Raw genomic sequence first — 20,017 nt, forward strand, 5'->3', positions numbered from 1 at the left:
GTGTGAAATTGGTGGCAATAGTGTATGTGTGTGTGTGTGTGTGTGTGAGAGAGAGAGAGAGAGAGAGAGAGAGAGACCCCGTTTATCCCATTTTCTCAGAGACCCCTGTGGTGCTATTGATCAACCATCCAGTGGTGTAACTTAGATCAGGAGTTAGAAACAAGCCAAGCAGGCATCACATGCATGGGAGAGGGGGATGTTGAATCTGGTAGGCTGTGAGGGGACGAGGGAGCCATACTAGACATGTTGCCACTGCATCACTTATGCACCTTTGAGCTCTGCCATGCTGATTTGAAAGGCATGGGATGCGGAAGGAGTGAAGCCATAGACTAGTAGTTGGAAGAGAATTTCTTCCAGTGGTCAGTTGTATTGAGGCTGAGGCTGTTGATTTGCTGCCCCCGTGCCCCCTCAGAGTTGACGTCCATGTCCCTGTGCCAGCCACTGCCTCTCTGTTTCCCATTGATCTTCTTGTTGTCTTAGGCTCATCCCCCCACCATTTCCAACTTGGCAGATTACCATCTCCCTTTAAGGGGTTTCTCAAGGCTCCCCACTTCCCTGTGGGTATGAAGTCCAACTGCTCTCCCAACACAGGAGCTAAAGCAGTTGCCCTTTTGAACTATTTTAGCCACTCCGGTAAAAGAAAGCAGCACGTTGTGCCAGTTTCTGGGGTTTTCTTGGTCACGGGAGACGTTAGGAAGGATTATTCCCATGGCATCACTCATGAAGAAGCACCTTACAATTTGAAAACGTCCCAGTTCTTTGGGTCAGCCTGTGAAGTTTCTCTTAATGTGTGAAAAACGGGTCTTTGTCAGTAAAAGCTCAGTTCAGTGGGAAATGTGAGCTCTGCCGACAGGGACAACTCCATACCTTCTTGGAAGCAAAGGTGAACATCCACCCAAGGCCACGGGAGACAATGGGGTCGAACTTCCCACCCCTGCATTCTGGGTGAAGGCTGTCCGTCTGCTTTCTCTAGGGGAGCCCATAAGTAGCGAGCACTTCCACCGTGCTGTCAACGTGAATGATGAAGACCTCCTGCTCCGCATCCTGGAAGGAGGGTGAGAGAGCACAGCGGGTGTTCTGTCCTTTCTTCCGCAGCCCGGGCACAGGCACACGTGGCACGGCTCTATTTTGTTTTCCTAGACAGATTCTCTAGCGCCTTCAAAGCACCTCCCTCATTGACCTCAGGTGGCTGGTATGAGGTAGGGAAGCCTAGCTAATAAAGAGTCATAAGACCCCTGTGAGTGATTTTTTTTTTTAAATGAAAACTATCAAAGGAAATGACAGGTCCGGGCATCATGCTTTGGCCCCAGCTGCAATTATTATCCTTTGGCTCTCGGCCCAGCATCGAGTACAGGTCAGTCTGAAATGCCCACGTGATACCAGGTGATGCTGGGAATCAGCGGACAGCTGGCCTGGAGACCAGAAGGTTGGGAGGACTCCAGAAAAAAGGGGAGGGGCACTGCCACAGGAGTGATACTTGAGGGTGCCCTCCCTCATGTAGACACAATTTAGATTCTTCTGTAGCATGGTTTTGTGCACCTGAGAAGGCAGTGGTTTCTGAACTGGGACTTGGTAAGTTGATGAAAAGGTTCCACAGAATGTCAAGTTCCTTGACTGGCAACACGAGATGGGTATTCTTCCCTTAGGAGAGTGAGGAGCCAAGGGAAAAGCCCAGGCCCTGGCCATACCTGCTTCTATGGTGGAACGGAGCATTGGTGCCATGCTGTTCCCAGCTCACGCCGAGAGGCTTTGCTGGTCACAGACGATTCCATGGAAAGGCACGATGGTTTTGAGTTGGAGGAAGCTCCCATTCCAAGTAAAATGACAGTGTTTTTCACAAAAAATTAAACCTTTAAAGCTATTAGGGCAGTGTTTGTTAAAAAAAAAATGAGCTGGGCAGTGGTGGCACATACCTTTAATCCCAGCACTTGGGAGGCAGAGGCAGGTGAATCTCTGTGAGTTCGAGGCCAGCCTGGTCTACAAGAGCTAGTTCTAGGATAGGGCTCCAAAAAACTACAGAGAAACTATGTCTCAAAAAAATCAACAAACAAACAAAAAACTATTAGGGCATTGTGAGACAAAAACTTAAAGGTCCAAGAGCAACGGACAGTTTTGGTAAAATGAGTTATTTCAGCCCCTGTGGATGCTGTTAACTTCAGGGATCTCTGTTGCGAATGACAAACTTCCTCTCTCTTTTCCTTAAGCCATGTAAAGGTGGACGTGCCCAACAAGTTTGGCTTTACTGCCCTCATGGTTGCTGCTCAGAAAGGCTATACCAGGTACGGCTTCTCCCTGTCCCTGGAGGTTGTAGCCAGCATGGGATGGTAGCTTCTTTTCCCTCCCCAAACGCTCCCCTGGAATGGCTTGGGTTCGGCAGCACACAGACTCGTCTGTATTTAGTCTCACACCATATATTGTATACGTCTTGGGAACAGTCAAGATTGGAATTTGAATTTCTTTAAACAAAGTGGTTGAGGACATTTTGGGAATGGTCTTCCCCCTTGAGGTTGCCATCAGCTGTCCCGCAGGGATGGCTGTAAGTACCAACATCTTATCTTTCAATCATATTTCTCTTGATTGCAACGATGCCAACTGGGTGACACTAGAAATGTGTTCTCAGTAAGTGTTTCTGTTTGATCCTATATTAAAAATGGCCATTAAAATGACACGAACTATTTGTGCCATGTGGGCAGGGTTGGGGACCCTATTTTCAGTGGGGATTAGTGGGCTTCCCGTTTAACAGAACTTCCTGTCTTCAGAATGGGTAAAAAGGGCGGTGTGGTAATGATGCCTTGAATGTCAAATTACTAAGTTTCATTGGGTTGCCATGGGCTCCACGTCCCCGAAGCAAATCTCACTACTTTCAACTTGGTTCCACCCAGGCTTGTGAAGATCCTAGTTTCCAATGGCACAGACGTGAATCTAAAGAACGGAAGTGGCAAGGACAGGTAGGAGGTGGGGTAACTCCGAGCTGGCATAGTTGCCTGCTGTGTTATGAGACTGTTCTTGGTTTGTTTGTTTCTTTTGCCTTACACATTTTGTTTAGTTTATTGTGAAAGTTCTGAGAGGTGGTTGGGTCCTACTGGGAAGATGGGATAACAAAAGCTGGCTTGTTCATTTGTGGTCTCGTTCATCAGATATGACCTGCCCAACCTCCTCCAGGTCAGTAATGCATAGCTGTAAAAACAATACCACCAACTCTGCCCAGGCACACGGCTCCTTTCTTGGGGGCTCTTGTTACATTCCAGCTTCCTCTGCTGCCCAAGAAGCCCAGGTGTTTGTAAAGCAGCAGTCAAAGGTCGGCATCAGAGATACTACTGCAAAACATGGCTGTGGTTTCTATCACACCAGCTGGGGGTGTTACGGTGAGTGGGTCTCAACCTTCCTCATGCTGTGATCCTTTAATACCTCATGCTGTGGTAACCCCCAACCATAGAATTATTTCATTGCTACCTCATAGCCGTAATTTTTCTACTGTTATGAATCATAATGTAAATATCTGATATGCAGGTTGTCTGATATGTGATCCCTCTGAAATGGTCATTCAACCCCAAAAGGGATCACGACCCACAGGTTGAGAACCATTAGTCTTATAGGAAGTGGCTGAGGGGGAGCTTGGTGTTCATGGACAGATGAACACTTTGAAATACTTCAATACCAGCTGTTGTAGCTGTTGTAATGATTGAACTATTTTAGCATATCCATTGATTATTTGATGACGACTACATGCCAGGCACCATGCTTTAGTACATGGGTCCAACAGGGAGACAAACGATACCACCTTTCCTCAGGGTGCCCGCAGGGTACATGGTGTTCACAGGGTGCCCGCAGGGTACATGGTGTTCACAGGGTGCCCGCAGGGTACATGGTGTCCTCAGGGTGCCCGCAGGGTACATGGTGTTCACAGGGTGCCTGCAGGGTACATGGTGTCCTCAGGGTGCCCACAGGGTACATGGTGTTCACAGGTCGAAGGCATAGGAATTGCCTGCATACACTCTGATCATATGCCATACTTTTGTGTGTGTGTCTATGTCTGTGTGTGTACATTCATGTGTCAGTGTACACGTGTGTGGGTGCACATTTCTATGGGTGTGATTGTAAAAGCTTGTGGAGGCCTTAGTTAACTGAAGGTGTTACAATTGGGAGGCAACTACCCTGCTTTCTGAGTTCTCCCATTGGCAGCCAGCTGGCGGACTCAGCTGGGCTGGCTGGCCAGTCTGCAAGTTCCAGGGAGCTTCCTGTCTCCACTTGAACCACCGGTGATGAGTTAGAGGTGCATGCTGGCATACCTGGTTTTTCACCTGAGTGCGAGCACTTTGCCCACTGAGCGATCTCCACAAACTCAAATGTGGTTTCTAATCCAGAGAGGCCATCTGTTCCATTCCGGTTCAGTGAAAGATAACATTGAGACATAATTTTTAAATTATTTTCTGAGTGACTCTTAAACCAGTCTGGAACTAAGCCATCAATTGGCTGAAGAGTTTTGAAAAAAACATTTCCAGTTTACAAAGGAAACATTTTAAGGGAAGTAGAAAACAGGAAGGAATTGAAAGAGCTAGAAAGGGATTAATGGTAATATTTTCATGTTGCAAAAATGTATAGGATACCTCTTAACAAAAATCTTCATGATAAACTGATGTCTTGTACATCAAAGAAAAGAAATAAAATTGGATACTGGGAAGAGAAATAATGGTTAGAGAGAAGGTATTTGAAAATGAAAAGAAGGTAACACTTTGTGTCTCATAATAGATTTGGTAATTGTGTTGAAATGTATGCTTTTTAGAGAAACTCAAAGCCACCAGAATCCACCCAGGAAGTGGAAAATTGAAAATGAATAGCATCTATGTAAAACATAAAATGTGTTCAAGGTTTGCTCCATAGGGGCTCTTGCTTCAGGTTTGCGTGTGTCGATCCTAAGCTCAGAGTTTCCACGGCAAAGACAAGCTGGAAGCTGCAGAGAGCATGGGCAGTATTGAGAACATATGAGCAGGGCTGGGGTGCTGCTCAGTGTTTGCCTAGAGTACAAATCCCTGGGTTCAACCCCATTCCTGGAAAAAAATGGTGGCAGGTCCTTTGCGTGTTTGTAGGTATTTATATTTATAACCTACTTCCTCCCAGTCAGAAAAGTGTTTAGGAAGGTAAGGAAATTCCTATTAGAAGGTTTCTAACCTAACATCCTTCCTTAGAGATTCAAGGTGAAGGGAGACCTTAGGTGCAACTCGGCGCCTTGTTAGAATTGGCCTAGGAGTCTGTCAGCAGAAGGATGTAGGGAGAAAGGTGGACACGCACAGTAGAGTTTTATTCTGCCCTAAAGCACATGTGGCGATGGCTTCTGGGAAATGATACAGCCAGGCATCAGCAGATTGTGTGAAGTAAGCCAGATTTTGATTTTTTTTCTTATTTGTGGATTCTAGAGTTTATATAGATGCATAGCCATTTATGTATAAATTACATGAAAACAGAAGCAGGACCAGGCAGGGACAGATGGAAGGAAAGTGAGGAGGGTGGAGGGTATGAGTTGGAGTATGTGGTCTACTTGAGAGAAATTGTCCTTATGAAACCCAACATTATGTACAACGAATGTACATGTGCTGGAGAGTTTTATGTCAGCTTGACCAAAGCTAAAGTCCTCTGAGAGGAGGGAGCCTCAGTTAAGAAAATGCCTCCACAAGATAGGGCTGCAGGCAAGCCTATAGGACATTTTCTTAATTAGTAGTTGATGGGGGAGGGCCTATCCCTTTGTTGGTGGTGCTGTCCCTGGACTGGTGGTCCTTGGTTCTATAAGAAAGGGGGCTGAGTAGGCCAGATGGAGCAAGCCAGTAAGCAGCACCACTCCATGACCTCTGCATCAGCTCCTGCCTCCAGGCTCCTGTCCCATTTGGGTTCCTGTTCTGGCTTCTTACTGTACTACAATGCAGAAGTGCAAGCCAAATAAACCCTTTCCTCCCCTATTTACTTTTTGGTCATAGTATTTCATTGCAACAATAGAAACCCTAAGACAATGCATCATTTAAAAATGTATTTTATGGCCAGACAGATGGCTCAGTGAATTCCTAGCACCCGTGAAAAATGCCAGGATGGCTGTGTGCATCTATAATCCCAGTACTGTGACTGGAGCATGTGGGGGCAGTAAGACTACTGGGGATTATTGGCTGCTAGCCTAGTTCCAGGGTCAGTGAAAGACCCGTCTCAAGGGAATAAAGCAGAGAGTGCCAGCACAGAAATCCTGTGTGTATATACACCACAACAGACCCTCAGCCTTCGGAGGGTGCCTGGCGCAGAAGTAGCAGGAAGTGCCAACATTATTTGTTATGTTTTGCGATGGAGGATTAGTTGGTCTCTTAGTTTGGGTTTTTATTGCTGCGAAGGACACCACAACCAAGTCAACTCTTATAAAGAAGATATTTAGCTAGGGTGGCATGAAAAAAGCATTTAATTGGGGCAGCTCACTTACAGTTTCAGAGGTCCAGTCCATTTATCATCATGATAGGGAGCATGGTGGCATGCAGACAGACATGGTGCTGGAGCTGAGAGTGCTACATCTGGACTCAGGCAACAGGAAGTAGACGAACTCACACTGAGAGAAGCTTGAGCAAGAGACCTCAAAGCCTGCCCCCACAGTGACACACTTCCTCCAACAAGGCCACACCCTCTAATAGTGCCACTCCCTTTGGGGGCCATTTCCTTTCAAACCACCATGGTATGACTGTGTTGTCCATGCTGGTCTGGAACTCATACTTCTGCCTCAGCCTCTGGAGGAGACGGGATGACAGGTGTATACAGTCCTGCCTGTCACCATACAAAATGGTCATTTCTTAGCAACGGCAAATTCCTTCTGAGTTTGCAGAGAGCTGGGGTGGGAGTGCAGTGAAGAGCAAAGACAGCATAGTGTCAAAGCCCAGTCCTTCAAGGACACAATATATCACCTCGGATAGCAACCTTCCTTATGTAACCCATGGGTTATCGCAGGCAATGAATGGGTTAACATATGGGCACATGTGAAGCAGCTCTCAGCGAATGCACCTTATATTCTGTTTCATGATTGGACAGTATTTTGGAAGATACAGGGGTAAGAGGTGCGATTCCTCCTGGCCTGCAGAACCCAAGAGAAACAACTAGCAAAGACCTGAAACTTAATAAGAAGGTTTCCTGACATGGCAGTCATAAGATGATTAAAAACATACTAGGTGTACTGGCACACACCTTTAATCTCAGCACTCAGGGGACAGAGGCAGGGGCATCTCTGTGAGTTTCAGGCCATCCAGGGCTATATGATGAGACTCTGTTTTAAGAAAGGTACTAGCTCATTCATATCTAAACACAGTAGAGTAGAATAAGTCCCCGAAGGCAAGAAGCCTGATAAAAACACACAGCTCCAGAACTACACTGAGAGATCGAGATGCGAACAGTCGGGATCGACACCACACTTCAGAATGGCAAGAATACAGCACCATTTTCTATTTTTCTCAAATTAGCATAGAGATTGAATATAGCCTCAAATGGAATTATTCTTGGGAACCCGTTAAAATGATTGTAATTTATCTGAGTGAACAAATGGATGGCAATAGATACTAAAACTTTCAGAGACTGTGGGGACAGCTATTAAAATGCCTTAAGAATTAAACCAATTAGAGAGGTGGGCACTGTGCAAAAGACTGGAAGAAGATAAACAGGGTAGGCAGAACCTAATGTCTGATGGTCGAGGTGCTACAGATGGATGGAGAAGGTACCAGAAAAAGGCTATTCGAGAAAGAAAATAAGATCTTGGCCTTCCAGCAAGCATCAAAGCACATGTCAAATGAACAGAAATTAAATGTAAAAAGTCATAAAATACCACGAGGAAGTAGGGATTTAGTCATCTGACTTCGTAATGCGCAAGGCCAAATTGGGAAGGAGAAGCTGCATAGCTAGGGCTGTGCGAGTGAACACTGAGCAGCGTGCAGGGAACAGTCTCTGTCCATGCACATCCGCAGCCAGGGACAGCTCCCTCTGCCCAGCAACTCACACAGACTGCAGTCAGAACATATGCGTTTGGTAATAATAATAAAGGTGGAGTAAATTGGACATTTCCAGATGGAGTTGCTAAAAGCATGTCATGATGCAGACAATTTGGGAATATACATGGGCCAGGTCCTGAGGGCTGGGGTCTAGCTCAGTGGTGGAATGTTTGCTGTGTACTTGGTATAGGTGAAAATTTGAGCATCCACTTCCTTTCATTTTATGTGAGAAAACACATACACTCACAATCTGAGATCCACATATTACACAGTGATTTAGACATGCAATCTGATATATATGTATATATATATATATACAAGCACACACACAAATGATTCACACTTGCACACACACATACACACATGCACACACACATAATGTAAAAGTAGAAAGGAGACTGGAGAGGGAGTGGCTGGCAGGAGGTGGAGGGGAAGGAAAGGGCAATGAGTATGTGCTAATACAAAGCTCAGAAAGGCCATGGCCACTCACACACTGATTTAGGACTAATCTAGGACTTCTACACCCAGAGAATGCTCAGAAGTGCAATTAAGGTTTTATAGGCAGGGCATCTTTCTTAGGACAATCAAGGATTTGAATAGTCCCAGTGTCCTCATGTGGTCATCTAAGGACTACCTTTTTCTATTGAGATGATCTTTCATTTTATTTTTTAACTATTTATTTAAATCCTTTTCAAACATTTAGAAAATGTGGAAGAATAACACAGAAAACCCCTGCCCATGCTCCACTGAGTCTTGGTGTAGGTGGACTTTTCTGCCTAGCTCTGTCCCACCAGCTGCTCAAGTAACCACACAGGGACTTAATATTAATTATGAATGCTCAGCTGATAGCTGAGGCTAGTTTTTAGCTAACTCTTACAACTTAGCCCATTTCTATTAATCTATGTGCTGCCCCGAGGCTCATTTACCTCATGTAGGTACAGCCCATCCTGCTTGCTTATGGTGTCTCTGCTGACTCTGTCCTTCTTCCCAGTATCCTCCTAGTCTGGCCCTCCCACCCAGTCTCTCCTGCCCAGCTATAGGCCAGTCAGCTCTTTATTAACCAATGGCAGTAGTACATGTTTACAGTGTACAAAGGTTGTTCCACAGCAGCTTGGCAGGGCTGACATGTGCCCATATTTGTAGAAAGCCCTTCCCACGTGTGTGCTTCAGTCACCTTCAGCTGTGTGCTCCTGGAGGCATGCCTGCCATCACAGCACACTTGGGGTCCTTCTCCCCAATCCCCTGGCATCACCAACACCCAGGCTCCCACTTGTCCTCCAGATGTCACTCTTAGTGGTGGGTGCTGGGGCGAGATCACGAGTCAGCCTTGCCCCCACATGTGCCTGCTGCTTCTGCCTCTGTGGTTTCATTTTCTTTATTGAGAACCTGTTGTCTAGCAAGTCCTCTCCCTCCATCGTCTGTCCCCTCCATCTTGATGCCCCTTCTCATCTTCTCTCCCCTCTCCTCTCTCCCTCCATTCCATCCCTCTCTCTAGTCTCTCCCCTCCATTCTCTCTTCCATCCTCCTCCCTCCTGTGTCTCTCCGCCTAACTGACATCTGAAGCTGACTGCCTACGTTCTGGGCTTGCTTCTGTCACCTCCCAGGGGAAGGGTAGCATCTAGCTTGCCCATCTAAGTCTATATTCCCAGCAAAGGTATTTTTATGTTAAGGTTATAAAGGTTTGACTGAACACAGGGTGCCATCTTGGGCAGGAACCTTGAGAGCTTGTGTTGTTTAGGTCACAGCTGTGGAGGGCCCATACTGTGGAACGCGCCAGAGGTGGCGATTCCAGGCTTGATTCTGGTGGCAGTGGTGATAGCTACATCTCTGCAAAGTTACATTGTCCTCATGGCAACTAGAAAACTAATCTATAGGATAATACATTTGTATGACGTGACTGCATCAGTCCCCACTAACACAGCATCCAGAAGTGGTCTCTGCCCGTACAGCTGTCTGATTAGGAGGTGCACAAAAGGATTCCATATTAGTTGTCAGACTCTATAAGGAGGACGCCCCCAGCAGGTGGAGGAGAGCGACAGTGAGTGAGCTTCCTGTTTTAGACTAAAAAATTGGTTTAATAATGATCGCTGACAGCATGACCCATGAGCCTTCATTATTCTGTTTGAATATAATCTGTTTTTTTGGATATTTTAAAATCTAATAATTTATACTAAATTGTAACTACTATTCATTTTCAAAACACTTTTGTATGTGTTTGCATGTGTGTATGTGCATGCACGTGTGTATTCATGCTCATGTGCCATGGTACTCATGCGGACGCCAGAGGACAGGGTGCAGGAGTCCGTCCTCTCTTTTTACAGTGTGGCCTCTGGGACTGAACTCGGATCATTCTGCTTTACCTTCTGGATCATCTTGCTTCAGTACTTCTTTTAAAGAATGCAATCCAAATTCCATAGAACGTAGAGCTTTAAAAGACATTCATGTGATTGTTCACCCATCACGACCACCCTGGCGGTCAGTTTCATGAAGTATAACAAGTATATTTCCCCTGCTTAGCCCAAACAGCTACCCGCCTGCTGTAGTCTTCCTCCTTAGGCTCTCCCGGATGTTTCGTGTAAATGGATCATATGCTATGACTTTTGATGCCTGGCATCTTTTATTGTTCAAATTGTTGAAAGCTTTTTCATATTGCAGACTTAATTTCCCTTTGGTGACTGACTCAACACTCCATGGATTTAATCACATTTTATCTATGGTAAAATGGATTTTTTCATTTTTACAAAAAATTGTATGGATTTACTACATTTTATCTATCAGGACACGTGCACATTTTGTGTGGATAAAACACACAGTTTTTTTCTTTTACTCAATTGATGTTTTTTTATTTACTTTGGGTGGACAAAATGTGGACCCAATCAGTGGTGGCCCCTGTAGCAGATTCTCCTTTTCTGCACCCTGCAGTCTCATGCTTGCTTGCTACGCGGGCCACCTGGATGTTGTGAAATACCTCCGAAGACACGGAGCATCTTGGGATGCCAGAGACCTTGGAGGCTGCACGGCTCTGCACTGGGCTGCAGATGGAGGCCACTGCCCCGTGATTGACTGGATGATAAAGGACGGCTGTGAGGTATGGCCTTCCCTGCTCCCTTGTTAACCATACCGTCCTAGGCTTCTATTGCATTGAAGAGACACCACGACCATGGCAACTCTTACAGGGAAAACATTTCATTGCAGGTGCTTGCTTACAGTTTCAGAGGGTCAGTCCATTATCATCAGGGTGGGGGGACATGGTGGCCTACAGGCAGATGTAGTACTGGTGTAGCTGAAAGTCCTAGCATCATGCAGGGAACAGGAAGTTGACTGCCTACTGGGAAGTATCCTGAGCCTAGGAAAGCTCAAAGCATGGTCTCCACAGTGACCCATTTCATCCAACAAGACCATACCCACTCCAACAAAGCCAGACCTATTAACAGTGCCATTCCCTAGGAAATTTAGGGGGCCAATTACATTCACACTACCATCCACACCATACTAGTAAGAACTTGAGTCTCCTCTGGGGTCTTGAAGAGGCAGGCAGGCCTTAGTCACTTGCTCTGAGAAAAGTCTGAGGGGAGGCTCTGGCTCAGGAGCTTGAAAGGTCTTGGAGGATCCCTGGGGATCTGAGACTACAACCAGACTGCATCTCATCATGGAGGCCAGAAGTGGGCGGAGCTCACAGCTGGCCGGATGCATCTGTGCTGTAGCTCTGCCCCTTCGTGAATTTCTAGTATCTGTTGTCACGGAAGCCTTACTGAGCACCCGCTACATGCCGGAATGTAGAGATGTACACAGGTCTAGCTGCTTTCAAAGCGAGGTGGTTTATATTCTTGGGATCTCTGTCTGCATATGTGTGATATATGACGTATATACATGTTTGTATGGCTATGTACATATGTGTACATGTGGAGGCCAGAGGTGGTGTTGGGTGTGATTGGCAGGTGGTGGTCCTGGGAAGCTGAGTCTCTGACCTGGAACTGCGCATCTGGGAAAGTCTCTTTTCCCAGAAGACGTTGGTGAATGTATCTAGTTCATCTCCGGGGTGAGTGAGGGAAAGCAGGGCTTCTGCCTCGGGTCTCACTAGGTCCCCGCCATTGCTCTCAAGGAAATGATTTACTTTGAAGGAAAAATTCCCAGTCATGAAGATAATTCCATTTTACCACATACCCCATTTATTTATGCTTGAGGGACAAGCATATTATTATGGAGAGGTGACATCTATGTCTTTTTATTCCACATGATTTTTTTTGGAAGACTAAATCGAAAGAGTTGATTATAAATTGGATTATGAACATTTGCAAAATGTCAGAAGTCTTAGAAGGCTGGTGTCAGTGAGAGAGGTCTATGAGGCAGTTGGTGGCCACCATGACCCTGTGTGGTTTACTGTGAGTCTGTAATGAAGAAAAGCTGATGTCTTCTGGGAAAGGAAAAGGGTTCTCAGGCAGTCGGGTTCTCTGATGTAAACATTTAAATTCTGGAATTTTGAAGTGTGGATGTTCTGGGCTCCAAGTATACAACCCAGCCATCTGGGTCAAATTCCACCTTCTGTAGCCCAGGAGGACAGGCCAGCACGAATGGGTCCCCTGGAGACTTCTCTCTACAGCTGGCTAGTGGGGATGGGTTGAAGGCAGCCGAGCCTCCATGTTGTTGGCAGATTGTTTACCTGAAGTTTCTGAAGACCATGGGCAAGACAGAGTCAGGCAGGGTTACCACCCCCTTCCCAGGTGTAAGGATTTCATGCTAAGGGTGACATGTTTCCCTCAGTGGGGAAACATTGGTGCATTTGATGTGCTGTGTGACCTGGGGAAAGGCACTGGGCTCCTGAGGCAGGTTTGAGCATTTCTAAACTGGGAATAAAACCACATAGCCATACCCCGCCCCCAGGCCAGCCAGGCCTTGTGAGGTGCTTTGGAGACTCTAAAGCCTCTTGTCAAGGCGGTTCTTATTGTATTGCTATTCAAACACAGCAGAGCTTGTTGATCATAAGTTGGCTATTTCTATGAAGAAGAGCAGTGATGGGATAGAGAGGATCCACCAGACTCATGTATCTGAACAACGGGATGTCCTCAGAGCCTCCTGCTGGCCTCTTGTTGGTTATCTGGTTTTGATGGTTCACTTCAACTGTGGGTCACCTTTGCATCCTTGAGGAATGGTTCTGTAGTGTTCTCTCTCTCTCTCTCTCTCTCTCTCTCTCTCTCTCTCTCTCTCTCTCTCTCTCTGCATGTGTATGCATGTGCATACCACCATGATCTCTCATTCCCCTCTTTACTCTTCATGGTTTGGTTGGGGATAGCCTAGAATTTGGAGAGGTGACATCTATGTCTTTTTATTCCACATGATTTTTTTTGGAAGACTAAATTGAAAGAGTTGATTATAAACTGGGTTATGAACATTGACCCTCTTACTTTTGGGCACATGGTGTTTTGGAGATAGCATTGGGCATGAATGCATTAGGTCAGTTTGTGTGGTGGATCTGGTCTCTCTGCCTGAGTTGTAAGCTTGTGAAGTACAAAGGTGTACACTCTTGTCATCCCTGCCTTGTTCTAGGAAAGATTTAAACACTCTGAGAGAGATAGTGAAGGATAAAATACTATCGAGCCTGGTGTGGTGGCACAAATTTAATCCCAGCAGGGGAGAGGCAGAGACGGATGGATTTCTGTGAGTTTGAGGCTGCCTGGTCTACATAGTGAGACCCTGTCTCAATTTAAGAAAGCAAAAAAAGAAAATGAACACTAGTAAAATTACATTCGGGGGCTGGAGCGATGGCACAGTGGTTAAGAGCACTTGCTGCTCTTCCAGAAGACCTGGGTTTGATTCCCAGCACCCACGTGGTGGCTCGCAACTGTAACTCAGCCCCAGGGGTTCTGATGCCCTCTCTTGGCCTCCATGGCCACTGTAGGCACATGGTGCACAGGTACGCAGGCAAAAAGCTCAAACATAGAAAATAAAGCTAAGTTTTTAAAATAATTAAAAACTGCAGCAAAGGAAAGCACAGGGGCCCAGTGTGAGGTATAGTTGGGTGTCTTCCTAGCCTGTCCTTTTCCATTTTAACAGTGAACAGTACGCCAGTAGGGAGTTCTTGAGCTGTCTCAGCAGAGGGGGACCCCCTATGAGACTCAGTACATCCCCTCCCTGAACACAGGCATGAATTCAGCTGGCTCACTCCAGGTTCAGAAAACCAGGGAGCCTGGGAAAGTGCACACCCTCTGTGTGTCTGCCCAACAGTGCCACAGGGAAGTGATTAGACTGAGGCAGGTGTCCCTTTGGCAACACAGGTGGATGTTGTGGACACTGGCTCAGGATGGACACCGCTCATGAGAGTCTCTGCTATGACAGGAAGCCAGAAGGTAGCTTCGCTCCTCATCGAGGCTGGGGCTGACGTGAACGTGAAGGACAAAGATGGAAAGACGCCTCTCATGGTATGCCCTCCTCCCCGGGGTCTCAGTTTTTGTTATGGCCAGACATGGCTTTGAGAGTTGAGCTGTTTATAACTGAGCCCTGGGTTTGGTTGCATAGAATGACCTATCCGTTAACAAGCAGGGGAAAGTCACTGTAGTCTCAACATATTTGAAGTGGGACTTATGTTGCCCATGTCGGCCTCAAACTCCTGGATCCTGGGGTCTACTTGAGCCTCTGAGTAGGCACTGTTCCTGTGCCCCACACTATAAGGACTATCAACCCCAATTCCCAGGGCCATTGTGAGATCAAAGTAGACATGTTTAAACAATGAACTTCCTGCCTTTCTACCCTGGGCTGTCCTGTCCTGTATCATTTCAGTGTGGACAGAGGTAAGAAACATTTCCTGTTTGCAGCTCAACAGTCAGCAGGATGCAGGCCAGAGCAGAGCTGCTGTGGGCAGTGGCCTAGCCCAGGGCTGCCTTGGGAGGTGGACTGTTCCTCCCCCCAACCCCCGCTACCTGCACTTGTTCTGGAGGGGAGGAGAGCTCCTCACCACACTTCTCTGCTTCCAGGTTGCCGTCTTAAATAACCACGAACAGCTAGTTCAGTTACTTCTTGACAAAGGGGCGGATGCAAGTGTGAAAAACGAGGTAATGTTTATGGGAGAATGCCCTCCGAGAAGAAAGAAATGCATGAGAACCATATATTCTGATCTGTAATCCAATTAACTAAGTTCTGCTTCCCTCCAGTTTGGCAAAGGTGTCCTAGAAATGGCCAGAGTTTTTGACAGACAGGTGAGGACCTCCCTCCTGCCTAACTAAGCTGACTTTTTGTAGTTCTTTCAGACTCACAGAACCCGTCCAAACATCGAAGAACACAGACCTGTTTTATGTGGTTTTTCTAGAATGTACTCTCCTTACTAGAAGAAAGAAAAAAAAAGCTGCCAAGAAAGTCCTCCGTCCACTGATGGGAAGGAGCGTCCCCTGTCTGAGAGACCGACAGGAGCAAAAGAGCAAACCCTGACTGCTGGGCCGGCCACGCGATGTGCGGGGTATCCGAGGCCAAGACGTTTATTTATTTAGTTGAAGATTCACAGTGACTTTTATGTAACAGGCAACTCTTCCCACCTTGAAATACATCTTTTTACTTAAGCACATGCATATGTGGTCTCGTCACTGGACGTCCATAGAACAGGGATGTTTTCTTACCCCGTGCCTTTGCAGTTAGACACGAAACCAAATATTTATGCACTGGTGCTACAGAAATGTGCACACAGGTCCTCACTCCTGTGCTTTCCCCTCACCCGCCCACACTGTCCTCATGATGCTCCAGGCCTACTGGCCTTCTTCTCATGTGTTTCTTATTATCTCTCCCGCCCAAGTACAGTCCAGGCTGCTGTGGCCTCCCGCAGTGGGGTGCCTAAGCACCCAGGCGTTTTCTCTTAGACTCTTGGCCTCACGTCAAAGATCACAAACACGTATCTGAAGATGGTGCCATTCTGTTAGCAGTGCTGGGAGGACATGTCCACCAGTTCATGGGTTTGTATGGACTCATCTCTTTGGTCAAAGGACCCAGCCCCCAGGGGGCCGGACAGCTTCACCAGTGAGTAGCATATCACATTTAGTTTGGAGAGCAGACAAGATTTTTGAGGCACCTCGTATAGTTTGTAGACAAAGAGGGGCTAACCACCACCAAGACCATTGGTTAAGAGCTTAAAGAGAGAAATGTGGGAAGCTTTAGCTGGGCCAAGCTTAGATACCAGCAAAGCGAGCAGCACACATACATTTTTGAGTCTCTGGGGACAAGCTGGTTCACTTGGCCCTTTATAAGGTACTTATTAAAGCCCTTACAGGAGTGCATTTTTTTTATAGTAGGGAAGACTAATGAAAAGGTAACCAAGGGTCCATACTAGGGAAGCCACAGAGAGAACACTTATACATTGAAATAGATGTGAGCAGCTGTCAGGGGGCTTCTCTGCAGAACCACAGAGCATTCATCTGAGAATTGATCTGTGGGCTGTGTATAAGCTTGGCTATCGATGCTGCGTTGGCATTTTGCCTTTCATATAAGGGCTTTTCTTCTGCTTTGTTCGTGATCAGCATTGCCACCCAGCTTCCCGTCCTCTCTGGGCCTGATGCAAACGGCATTCGCCAGCCCCTCTATGGAAGAAGGACACATCACATGCTTCCTGGCCAGCATCCTGCTTGGAAACATTGTCAACTGTCTGGCCTTACTACTGAACCATGCTTACATTCCTGAGATGGTCGCACTGGGTTCTGGTGGACAGCTGGGTCTGTGTGCTCAAAGGCTACAGTCTTTGCCGTTCATTTGGCCTGATGATTAGGAGGTGATTTACAGCCTGCTTATTTCCCCCCCCCCCCAGTAACTCATGGTTCTGTTTTTCTAACTCATTAAATTACATGCTTTATTTTTACAAAGTTATTATTTATTTTTATGCAAGGCTTTTTGTTGTTCCTTTTATAGACATCAAGCCCACTTATTCTCAACTCTTTTGTTTAGTAATTTACGTATTTGTGCCTCTGAGTTTTCCCCTGAGGGGCTGCTTTTGTTCCAGTGTCATAAGGGTTTCTTTCTCTGGACCTTCTGGATCCTAAGACATGGGGGGGGGGGGAATAAGCAGGCTGTAAATCACCTCTTAACCACCCATTAGCCACCTCTGTGGGTTTCTTTAGGACCCTCTGAATTATCAGAGACAGGGCACAGGAATAGAGTTTAACGAGGACAACAGGTAAATGCTTCTAGTTCTGGGAGTTTGAGAGCCATCCCATAGTATACATCCTACCATTCCCAGTGTTATACTGGCTGCAGAATTCCTAGGACACACAGTTGTTCTGGTTTTTTTTTTTTTTTTTTGCTTGTTTGTTGATTTATTCTTTGATCCTGAGCAGCACTAGGGCAGAGGTCAGATTCTGTGCATTTAGGATGCCTGTTTGGTGTATGTGAATTTGCCAGTCACCTGGCGACATCATAAAACCTACTTGCTTTGTCTTGGATTAAGTGGTAAGAACAGATTCCTTTATTTTTGCTATAATTTTGAATATATGTGTACATCTATATGGAGAGGATAAATACTTTTGTTTTCTGCAGCTTTGTTTATGAAGAAGTTGGACGCTATTTTAAAAATGTGTAAGCATGGATCCCTCATATTTAGATGTCCTTTGCTGACAAGCTGATACTTAGATGATTGCTTACTTTTTGAACATTTCAGTAAGTAACATAAATTTTTTTTAAGTTATCTGGATAGGTTATGAACTCACACTATTCAAAATGGCATTGGTTCCCCCACTGTCTCACCAGTGCTATGCTTTGACAGGCGTTCTCTTCTTTCTTCCCAGGACTGGCAGCATGTGCACCTTCACCTTTCAACAGTTCTCAGTTGCTTGCACAGTGCTCCCAGATGCCCTTACATTTGTAAATGAATGAAAACAGAGCTCTGTTTTTCTACATAAGGTTCTCGATAGCAAATGAGACACGCAATGTTTATCTGTTTACTGTTTATTGGGTATAATATTCTTAACAATGACATTTTCTACTGAACTAGTAGGCTGTATTTACTTGTAGATTCCCCCATATGAGAAATGCGTACAAAAATAACCGCATGTAACATACAAAGGTGAAAACATGAGTTTATCAAAGCGCTATCAATGGATGAAGCCCTGCAGAACGACTGTGCGGGTTACCCGAGATGTACGATTAATCAGAAAGGAGCTAAGCAGCTTGTGGTTGGTCAGTTACGTTGGTTGTTGCCGTATTCCGATGGCTGGCTTTCCAACCATTACCAAGTTGCCCTGCTAGGAGGACTGTTAGTTCCAAGAGTTCTGCCTTGGAGTCTCATGAAATTTGTGTGTGTGTTTGTGTGTGTGTTTTCCAGTCACTGCCTTAGGAAGTACCAACATACAGGCCAAGGAAGATAACCCACCGTTTGACTTGTTTGTAAGGAAGTCACGTGATGCTGAATCTGTCTCAATTTAAATGTGCTAAATTGAGAACTAAAATGTTACTTTCTTGGAGAACTACAGATAACACAGAACATGATCTTTGAAGGTATAGAAAGGCAGGCGGGTGGCTGGGCTCTCAACTTGCAGGGGCCAAATCACTTTCCAGTTGCTGAGTATTAGGCCTCCCACCAACCTCTACCCATTATTGAGCATCCCAACAATTTCACAATGCTGGGCTGCTTTTCCTAGTTTCTCTCATATGAGAAAAGCTTGCAATAGTTTGATAATAAATTGCCATTTCCCTAATGTAAGTGCATGCGTGAGAGAGAGAGAGAGAGAGAGAGAGAGAGAGAGAGAGAGAGAGAGAGAAGATGTATGCTTGTATGTTGTTCCCCACAAAAGGCACAGAAATGGTCCGTTCATTGTCTGCACAAATGTCTCCTGCAAGGGTCCCCACTGCCCAGTGGTCCTGAGAATGGGGCTCACAGACTTGGGAGATTTACTTACTTCATTAAAGTTGAAAAGCAAGAGATGCCAGTGGGAAATTCAAGTTGCAGCAACAGCATTTTGCAGTCAGTGCTAACTTGATTTTCTATGGCCAACTCTACCTTCTAATTAGAGCAAGGCATTAGGAGGGAGGTCACTGTGGTTGATACGCAGTGGGATAGATTCAAGGCTGGTGCATGCTGGGAGGGGGGCGCGGCTCTGTGCTATGGCCCTGGAGAAGGCTGGACTGGACTGTCTAGTAGGTGAACCTTGAAAGGTAGCCACACATTGCCACTTTGGCTTGAAGTGGTGACAAAGGTAGAACCTTGGCTCTCTCGGATGAGGGAGGCTTTGGCATGGGGTCTGGCCAGAGTAAGGCACTTGTGATTGGCAAGAGAGGAAGACAAGTTAGTGCCTGTGTTTTCCTGTGTACTTTGTATGATGGAGCCACTGCTGAGCTGTGTGGCGGAACTAGAAGTGGACGAGAGAATAAATGGCCTCTCAGTATCCTTACCCACTTTGCCATACTGCTCAAAACACCCAGCTCTTGGTTTTGGGGGGGGGGGCTTCTGTGACTGTTGGTGTCTCTTAGTCTCGGTCTCGGTCATTTGTGTATGACTGAGGGCATCTGAGAACAGTGGGGGAGGATCTGTAGACTAAGTGTCCCTGGGCTAGGGCCTGATCTAAGAGAATTAAAACATGAAGCAAGCCTCAGAGGAAAGAGCTGCAAGTGGCCAGGCGCCCTGCTGCCCAGCCATTGTCCTCCCAGTTGTCAGGGTGGCGCTGGCTCAGAGTGCTCAGTAAACATCTGCAGAGAGGCAGGAGGATGCTCAGGCCTCCTTGATATAGATATGAATAATTTGCATTGGTATGGATTTTAAGGTCAATTTTGTTATATGTATATGTATTTTTGAACTTGATTAAGGTATTGTGATTGTGTAGTTCATTTAAAAATGTAATGTATAATTAGGAAATATAGGTTGTTAATGGATAATCATCGCTAATACTTAAGCTTGTAGTCATGTTAGTTAGATTTTCTAGATATATAGAGAGATATTTTAGTTAGATAGGCATTCTTCATATCTTTCAAAGGCTGCAGAATATGGCATTTAAGATATTTTAATAACTTAGGGTTTTTCATGACAATGAGACACATTTGCTCCTGGCAGCACCAATCTA

At 45.9% G+C, this 20,017-nt stretch overlaps 2 protein-coding genes across 3 annotated transcripts in view; one reads left to right on the forward strand and one right to left on the reverse strand.

Moving 5' to 3' along the window:
- The window catches only part of Fank1 (fibronectin type III and ankyrin repeat domains 1), a 103,428-nt gene extending 86,751 nt beyond the window's left edge, over positions 1-16,677 (forward strand). For both annotated transcript variants that reach the window (XM_050136767.1, XM_050136768.1), the window contains exons 4-11: positions 974-1,055; positions 2,205-2,279; positions 2,883-2,948; positions 10,920-11,085; positions 14,270-14,413; positions 14,966-15,043; positions 15,143-15,187; positions 15,298-16,677. In XM_050136767.1, coding sequence (XP_049992724.1) covers positions 974-1,055; positions 2,205-2,279; positions 2,883-2,948; positions 10,920-11,085; positions 14,270-14,413; positions 14,966-15,043; positions 15,143-15,187; positions 15,298-15,360 — 719 coding nt within the window. In that variant the 3' untranslated portion in view covers positions 15,361-16,677. The remainder of the gene's footprint in view (positions 1-973; positions 1,056-2,204; positions 2,280-2,882; positions 2,949-10,919; positions 11,086-14,269; positions 14,414-14,965; positions 15,044-15,142; positions 15,188-15,297) is intronic.
- Positions 16,678-17,718: 1,041 nt separating this feature from the next.
- The window catches only part of Adam12 (ADAM metallopeptidase domain 12), a 312,949-nt gene continuing 310,650 nt past the window's right edge, over positions 17,719-20,017 (reverse strand). Inside the window, exon 24 of the mRNA XM_050137344.1 lies at positions 17,719-19,674. The gene's annotated coding sequence lies outside the window, so the exon portion shown is untranslated. The remainder of the gene's footprint in view (positions 19,675-20,017) is intronic.

Source organism: Alexandromys fortis, unplaced genomic scaffold (assembly GCF_014885135.2).
Source record: "Alexandromys fortis isolate MF-2015 unplaced genomic scaffold, M_Fortis_MF-2015_v1.1 scaffold_3, whole genome shotgun sequence".
Classification (NCBI taxonomy): Eukaryota; Metazoa; Chordata; class Mammalia; order Rodentia; family Cricetidae; genus Alexandromys; species Alexandromys fortis.